This window comes from Archocentrus centrarchus, chromosome 9, assembly GCF_007364275.1.
Source record: "Archocentrus centrarchus isolate MPI-CPG fArcCen1 chromosome 9, fArcCen1, whole genome shotgun sequence".
Classification (NCBI taxonomy): domain Eukaryota; kingdom Metazoa; phylum Chordata; class Actinopteri; order Cichliformes; family Cichlidae; genus Archocentrus; species Archocentrus centrarchus.
The window spans coordinates 15,445,026-15,453,771 of record NC_044354.1 but is presented as its reverse complement, the minus strand read 5'-3'; the positions used below and the strand labels follow the sequence as shown (position 1 = coordinate 15,453,771).

General features: G+C 41.3%; 1 protein-coding gene across 1 annotated transcript; it reads right to left on the bottom strand.

Moving 5' to 3' along the window:
• Positions 1 to 81: 81 nt before the first annotated feature.
• Positions 82 to 6,592, bottom strand: cdk7 (cyclin-dependent kinase 7). Its single transcript, XM_030737535.1, has 12 exons — positions 6,452 to 6,592; positions 6,109 to 6,168; positions 5,989 to 6,022; positions 5,833 to 5,900; positions 5,626 to 5,694; positions 4,444 to 4,554; positions 4,240 to 4,358; positions 3,890 to 3,989; positions 3,711 to 3,797; positions 3,465 to 3,614; positions 1,187 to 1,325; positions 82 to 492 (listed from the first exon to the last, which is right to left on the bottom strand). The coding sequence occupies exons 1-12, from the start codon at positions 6,515 to 6,517 to the stop codon at positions 464 to 466; spliced, it is 1,032 nt and encodes a 343-aa protein (XP_030593395.1). The 5' UTR covers positions 6,518 to 6,592; the 3' UTR covers positions 82 to 463.
• Between the last annotated feature and the right edge of the window lie 2,154 nt (positions 6,593 to 8,746).

Below are 8,746 nucleotides of genomic sequence, written 5' to 3'. Positions count from 1 at the left end.
CCTTGATTGTCATTATACAGAATGTGCAATAAGCACACCTCAAAGCACAACAGGAAACTTCAACATGTGCATATGCACCTTTTATTGCTTTGACATACAAAATAATAATAAAAAATAACTTTACATGAAATAAATCATTACATGTTGGTTTGTTTTTCTTTTCAGCCACATAAACAGACGTATTCCTGCAGGCTGCCAGAGTCTAAGTATCAGTGAAGGACGACCAGAGCCAACAGACCTCTGCAGCAGATCAATCGCTGGCCATCTGGACACAGCAGCATCTTCAATATTTTAGAGATAACGATTCCCATACGCTGGCTACAACTTCTAAAATATCCTAAAGTCAACCACACATGAGACGGCCTCTGTTGGTTTTGGACTTTTATTCCAGTGGACAATCCTGAGAAACACAGGAAGCTGAGCCACGCAGTGGTGACCATCTGATTCACCCGGTCCCATCTGGTCAGAAGATGAGCTTCTTCTTCATTGCAGCTGAAAATGATAGAAAGAGTTTTACTGTAAACATCATTTAAACAAGGGTAAAAAGAATTTTTTTTTAAAGGGAACACTAGATTTACACAGATTTGTATGCTCTGTGCAGCCACACTGTGTATGTACATCACATGTGCAAAGCAAGCCTGTAATGAGCAACGTGCTACCGACAAGCAAATTTTCTGCTCTAAACATTTCAAAAGTCAAACCCAGATATTTTCCAAACCACAGACGAGCTGGAAAAGCTTTGAACCTCCCAGTAAAACTAAAAGGCTCTACTTCAGTAAAACATACCCTCCCCACTAGCCACTAAACTGTGGGCGCATGTTCGAATTCGAATTGTAACTGCAGCTAAATGTGCAGCCACCACCCACTGAATTGCTAGGTTAGATTTCTAACTGCAGTGAGAAGCAGACAAAAACTCACAGTATGCTATATAAAACTCAGGTCAGAGTGGGATGTTCTAAACCATTCAGCCCCTTTCAAATTTCGCCTCAGACGTGCGCTGCAGACACCTCCCATCTTTGCTGCTCAAACCACAATATAAACAGCTTTACTGAGAAAATATTGACCGGCTTTATTTGTCTGAGGCCAAACCAGCAAATCAGAGACAGGGTGGTCTTTTGTGAATTAAGGATAGACACAGTGGATTTGGGGCATATAGTGCAAATAGGTGCTAATATGTGGTCATTACTTGTCTCCAGGCCTTCTATTTTTCTCTTGTGCCCGACTGTCTCCTTCTCCCTCAAAGCCTCAGCTGAGCAGTTCGGCCGGGGGAGTTGGGGACCAGGAGTGGGGCCAGGCCGATTGCTGAAGTACCTCATCTTTAGAGCCTGGAGAATAAAGAAAAACACCAGAAACAGAGTTCATTTGATACATCTGTCATCAAACATCAGATCTGTGACAGAGCTGATATTATCAAAGATGCAAAAAAGCTGTAGGAAACAACTTTTTCCAAGCAGCCCTTTGTTTTCTTACTACTTAGAACAATAAAAAGAGAAAATGTAAGAAGAGTAATTAAAATAAACACATATAAGCAAAATCCATACTTATTTAAATTTGACTCATTACACCTTAAGGTTTTCTTCTTGCGCAGCCATGCCCCTCTATTATAAGTTATACATGTGTTTTGGGGACTTGGAGAAGGCATTTGACCGCTTTGTGGTCTCAGTCTCATCTCTGCTTTTTGCAGATGATGTGGTTCTGTTAGCTTCATCAGGTGGTGGCCTCCAGCTCACACTGAAGTGGTTCGCAGCTTAGTGTTAGGTGGCAGGTAAGAGAATTAGCACCTCTGAGTCTGAAGCCATGGTCCTCAGCTGGAAAAGGGTGGAGTTCCCACTCCTGGTCAGGGACGAGTTCCTGCCCCAAGTGGAGGAGTTTAAGTATTTCTGGGTCGTGTTCACGAGTGAGGGGAAAGGGGAACGGGAGATTGACAGATGGATTGGGGCAGCAGCTGCAGTGATGCGGACGCTGCACTGGTCCGTTGTGGTAGAGAGAGTTGAGCATAAAAGCAAAGTTGTTGATTTACTGGTCGATCTACATCCCTACCCTCACATATGGTCATGAGCTTTGCGTAGTAACCAAAAGAATGAGATTGTGGATACAAGTGGCAGAAATGAGCTCCCTCCAAAGGGTGGGTGGCCTCTCCCTTAGAGACAGGGTGAAGAGTGCAGTCATTCAGAAGCAGCTCAGAGTAAACCCACTACATTGAAAGGAGCCAGTTGAGGTGGCTCAGGTATCTAAGTGTTCCAGGGCAGACCCAGGACACCCTGGAGAGATTATATCTCTCAGCTGGCCTGGAAACGCCTTGATGTTCCCGTCAGACAAACTGGAGAAGGTGGCTGGGGAAAGGGAGGTCTGGGCACCTCTGCTTAGGCTGCTGCTCCCACGATGCAGCCCCAGATAAGTGGATGGATTGATTTTAAGTTATTAAGTGCCTTGAGGTGATTTGTGAATTGGTGCTATGTAAATAAAACCACAGATGTCAAACAGAGCACAAACATCAATTCCTGTGTAAAACTGACCATGTTTTCATTACCAGTGTCACAGGTGATGAAAACTGGGTCTCTCCTGGGATCAGAGAATAAACCAGTTTCCACTGGGAGAGCCCAGCTGTGCACAGTGTTCACTGCTCTGGATCAGAAAACAGTGAATTCTACGAGCGTACTGAGACTCCTGGGAGAGAACAAACAACCTCAACAGTGTGCCTTCACATCCCTGCTTACATGTACTGAAAACATTTTTTTTTTTTTTAACCAACACTAATGCAATTGCTGCTCATCAACACTTCTATCTGCTGGAGTTAAATCTATGACTTTTTTCCCCAAAATAATATTCAAGTTGCAAGTGCTAAATACACAACTTCAAAGGAGAAATTCCAACTACTGGGAGCACTGGGAGTTGGTGGAGGTGCACAAGAAGATGGCACTGAAGAGGGTAACCGCTACATTTAACTCGGGTATGGTTTTTGCCTTTTATAGGTGCAGTCACAGAACTTTGATCACAACTCTTTTTTTTTCACTCATTTTAATGACTTCATGATTTACGTGAAGAAGAAAGGGCTACTTTTTGTTTTGCAAGTCTTGTAAAGTGAAGTTTTACAAGTCTACTAGTGGTTTCTCTTTGCATTACATTCTTGGCAAAGGAGAATCTTCACCAGCTGATCGTGTAATTCTCGGGGAGCTACAGAGGAAACAACAGGGTTTCAGTGATGGAGCTGTTCCAGCAATCGTCATGGGGAATGGGGGGTGTTTGGACAATAATATGGATGGTGAGCTGATAAAGATCAGAGAACACAGTGGTACGCTTCATGGAGTGTTGGAGGGGAAACACATACATCTGGTTTACTCAAAAGGAAATATCAAATGATATAAATATTTATTTGTGGTTTAAAAGTTAAAAAAAAAAATTCATAGACAGAATTACTTCAATAATATAAAACTGGGAACTGCTACCATGCTTTAGCTTATTACCTGTGTAGCTGTGGTCCTCGTTGAAGGATTAAAGGTAAAGAGACCTTGTAGTAGCTCAAGTAAATCATCTCCAGCTGCACTAAATATATGTTCCAGCGGTGTGCCGGGAAATATTTTGAAGGACACAAAGTCTGGTAGACTACTCAAGCCCTACAGAGAGAGGTGACAATAAATGTAAGCAAGGATCCCCACATCTCATCAAAATGAGGACAAACTGTTAAAACAAACAAACAAACAGATACCAACAGGCCATGTTTCTTCTGTGGGTGTTCCCAGAGCCTCAAAGATCTTAGTCAGCTGGTCAAGATCTGAATCTCCCGCAAGAAATGGGACCTACAATACAGAGAGCGACATTAACACAAATATGAAAATAGCAGCATCCCCTGCGACTGCGTGATCATCTCTCTGAAGTAAGGTTTACATACCCGAAGTAGTAACTCTGCCAAGATGCATCCCACTGCCCACATGTCAACACCCACACCGTACATCCTGGCACCAAACAGGAGCTCAGGTGAGCGGTACCACCTAGGAAAGATCAATGAACAACAAACAGAGGCAGATTTTACAGACTGTGCAACCTTCGCTCTGCTTTACTGTAAGTACTGCAATTTTGTTGCATTTAACCAATCCTAAAGTCATCTCCTCATGAGAGACACTTAGTTTCACAACAACGAAAACATGACAATTGTGTTAACCAAATTATTTAAGCTTAGCTGCTCTGAAGAATTTCTAATAGAGTAACCCTGCAGAATGCAATGAAAGAGACTGATCTGACCTGGTAACGACCTGATGTGTGTAGACTCTGCTAGGGCTGCCAAAAGATTTGGCCAAGCCAAAATCAGCCAACTTCAACACCCCATTGCCATCTAACAACAGATTATTGGGCTTCAGATCCTGGAAAAAAAGGAAAGACCCAAAATATGCATTACAAATTAGGCATGCACATATTTATGTGAGTGCTGTGCGCAGGTTCTCTTACCCTGTGCAGGACCCAGTGCTGATGCATATACTCTAATCCCTGTAGAGTCATGAGGATGTAAGCTTTGATGTTGGCTGGAGTTAAGACTAGGCTAGTATCTTTGATGATAACCTTAAAACAATGAAACAGAGACCAAGAGTCAGAAGTAACACCAGATACTTCATTAGTAATAATATCCATACATTACTTCATGTTTTTATATAGCTCTAGGCCAAACACTCAAAATTAAATTACACTTTTTCTGAATGAATAAGAGAATCAAAAACATCTGGAATAGATCTGTCTGAAGAAATGGGCTACCAGATCCAAGATAGAGCAGTTCAACCTTCTTAACAAGAACCTTCATGGTTTATCATCCTTGAAAAGGGTACCCTGAGTACCTTGCCATGTAAAGTGATGGAGCAACAAAATAAATAAATAAATTTGAAAAAGATTCCAACAACTGTACCCGACAAACCATTATGACTGAAATCTAACCTTGCGGTCTAAAATTAGGCTTTTAGCACCGATAATAAGATAAGCATCCAGTTTCACCCTCATGTACATCCTGTTTGTTTCCTGTGTGCCGCTAATGGATTCAATTCACTGAGCAGCCAAAAGCAAAGTGATATTGATTATTTTTAAGTGCATTTATCTTATTTTGCATCACTCCATTAGTGTCTGAAATATTACTGTCGGGCGCCTATTTGGAGCCTTGTATGCTTAAATAATCCAGGGAGAACTATACCCCCCCAAACAACATAGAAATAAAAGCCTCAGTGACTTTGTAACACCTAGTTTAGCTGAGAACACTTGTGTTGCTTTGTCTGCCCTCTTGCTCTTGTTTTCGTGGATTCTCCGTTTTTTTTTTTTTTTTGGTGATTGGTACAAAATAAATCATTAAATTAAATAAATAATTAAAATACAATACTGCACCCTCTAGGCAACATTGTGCTGCAATATGTTTCTATAAATAAAACAAGTCAATTATTTGGAAATATAAGTACATGATCAAGTCTGTTAGTCACCTTAAGAGCTCCAAAAGTTATATTATTAATGTCTACAATATAATGCCACAGTTTGTCCACTATTCTGCAACTTCCCTGTTGGCAACACGTTTTTGGTATGCATTAAAAGTGCAAACACTGTGTATGAAATCCCTTCATATTCGTATTTACTCCTGACCATAGGGTCTCGACTCACCTCCAGGTCCGTTTCCATGAAATCAAACACCAGGCTTATGTTTGATTTATGCCCGAAAGCATCCAACAGCTGCAACACACAATAAACAGAAATGTTTAAGTAAAAATAAAAGATTCCTCACAATATATACAGATTATCATTTTCCCCTTTACGGTCAATGTACCAGTAACATAAGATTATGAAGATACGTGGTGAATGTTTAACTACCCCGATGATGTTTGGATGATGCAGCTCCTGCAGCAGTTTTATCTCTCTGAGAGCGGTCCGATTTATACCTATTTAGAAGAAATTATATTAGAAAGTGGATAAACATGAGCTGCAGTGCGTTGATTAAAATGTTACTGGTGGTAAGCCAGCACTTACCATCTTTAGCTTCAGTCCTGTGGCCAACCTTAATCTGACAAGATGATACGTGTTTATTGCGGAACATCAACATACCGTTTAAACAGTTTAAATAATCGGAAAATTGCTCCTTTCTTTTACCTTTTTAATGGCAACGATGGTGTCGGTCAGTTTGTCCCTGGCTTTGTACACTGTGGCAAACTGTAGAGAAGAAACAGCAATTAAAACACACACACACACACACACACACACACACACACACACACACACACACAAAGCTGCAAATATATTTTATTTATTATTTTATTGAACTCAGTGGCACAGGGAGCACAGCAGCATGGACCAGCGAGGCTTTGTTGACATTAGCAACCAGCTAACGCTTTGTTAGTTTGCCAACTTGCTTTCTACGCAATGCACAAAGCAGTCTAAGGCCGTGCGGAGACAGAAGCAAAGGCACAATTCTCTTAAATATTGCTCCACCTACCTGACCCTCTCCAAGGAAATCCAGTTTCTCGTATCGTTTGGCTCTACTTTTAACATCAAGCGCCATGATAGTTAATTGTCAGTGTCGTGCCGAGGCGCTTCCGGCTCTGTTAAAGGTCCGTGTGTACTCTTTCCGGGTGAGAAGAGACAGTAAATTGAACAACAGTGACACCTATCGATTTTATTTATCCAACACCACCGAGAACACAGCAAATGGACCTATTTTGGAGCCAAATAAATAACCAGGCTTTTTTTAAAATAACCTAGTCTGTATTATTTGTTTTAGTTTCGTTTCACTGCATTTTAAAGGTTTGTTAAATGATAATAATATCAATAAACCACTGCTTAACCACTACTAATACTTCTAATTCTAATAATAAATGAAGCAAAAAACCAAAACAAAAATCAGTTCCAATCTGATTTGCCTCTATCTTATCTAACATTTTGCAGTTATGATGCAACATGCAATATTGTTATGTTCCTTACAGTTTGTCTTTTTTTTCCCTTTATTTTTCTTTCACCAGTTAGGAGTTTGACACTGGTCTCCTGGGAGTCTCTTCTGTCAGTTAGGAAGGTTTTGTGATCCATGCACCACTGAGCACATCTCTACATCTCATCTCCATACACACTGAGATACCCTCACATCCCACAGGATTAGGCATGGCTCTTCTCCTTTGACCCTCCTTGTCTGCTGACGCACACACACACATACACACACACACACACACACACACACACACACACACACACACACACACACACTCGCCACTGACTTTCATTTTTATGTTAAGTTTGACAAGAGGGGTGTGAAGGATCAGCAGGCCTAATACACCCCTCATTCTCCTCTCAGATGTGTGCACATTCATCTGACAGCTCACAGATGTGAGTGACAGGACTGTATGTGCCCATGCAACCATGCAGAGACGAGAAGAGACGAGAAGAGAAGAGAAGAGAAGTCTTTACTGGCATCATATAAACATCAAACTTTAGGGACTCACGGTCGAGGCTTAATGTGGGACATTACTGTCCACTGGCAGATATAACTCAGATCCACTTACATCACTTGCTCTAAAAAAAATATGACATATTGATACCTACTAATTCTGCCATGATTTAAAGGCATTGTTGTGCTCATTCCCCTCAGTGTCTCAATGAGGCTGCAAATGAAGAGAGATATAAGTGATTCTGGTAGCGTTTGTATAGTTTGTCACAGTAAATCACATGACACCATGGGTAACATTATGCACAACAATAACTCACTCTGGTTATGTGTCACATTAGCAGATGGTGATGCTGTTGAGCGGCTGCGTGCGTGCATACATGTGTGTGTGTGTGTGTGTGTGTGTGTGTGTGTATACCTCTTGTTTGACGGGCAGGAGGAGAGTGAAACCACAAAGCTGTTTATCAAACTCATAGGAAGTGGGTGTTGTTAAGCGAGGACGTGTCGCGCCACCACATCCTGCTGCTGGAAAGCAGCTTCAGATGGGACAGTGTTCACACAATGTACAGTAAACAACAAATGGAGACCAAATGTCGTTTTTGTGTGTGTGTGCACGCGTGGGTATGTGTGGTATGTGGCCACCTAATTCTTCCTCAGAAACATTGTACACTGATTACACAGCTATGATGGTCTGATCAGTTGTCTATAAAAGAGTATGAAGAGGATGCAATTTGGGTGACCTGTGCAGAGATTTCTTCTTAAACATTTATGCCCCTTATTTAAAATTTGCATCTAACACACATGCTGTTACATACACTCACAAATGACTACAGATTTCTTTTAAGTCACCACCACCACCACCAGCAGCCATGCATGTCTCTTCAAAATGCAGAATACAAGCTCTATTGATGAAGTGAAATCTGAAGTGGAAAAGCAATTTGTCAGTAGGAGAGCACTGTCAAAAGCTCAAGTTTACCTCAAGAATATGCCCCAAAAATCAATTAGATCTTCTTTTTGTCTTTTTTTGTTGGTCATTGCTCCATTTCACATTTTAGTGATTTATGTGCACAGTATTGGGTCAATACTTCAGAAATTAAAGGTTAAAAAATACCCTTGATGGTGTCACTGAGTTGAATAGGGGATGAATGATTCAGCGCTATCGTAGCCAGTGCTGTATCACACACCTGCTGTAGGTTTCTGTCCTCATTTTGCTCATATAGTCTCTGGGGAAGTGGCTGCATTCTGTCACCTAGGGAGTTTTCCTTTTTCTTTCTTTCTTTATGTTTCTGACTCTTTCTCACAGGCACACACACACCCACATGCGCGTGCATACACGCACACGCACGCACGCACGCG

What these genes read in the sequence shown, in the direction of transcription:
- cdk7 (XM_030737535.1), bottom strand. Translation starts at nt 6,517, where the DNA reads ATGGCGCTTGATGTTAAAAGTAGAGCCAAACGATACGAGAAACTGGAT. An exon ending in TGGCAGAGTTACTACTTCGG is followed by an intron (nt 3,798 to 3,889) that starts GTATGTAAACCT and finishes TCTGTATTGTAG; the next exon opens with GTCCCATTTCTTGCGGGAGA. An exon ending in CGAGGACCACAGCTACACAG is followed by an intron (nt 1,326 to 3,464) that starts GTAATAAGCTAA and finishes TTTATTCTCCAG; the next exon opens with GCTCTAAAGATGAGGTACTT.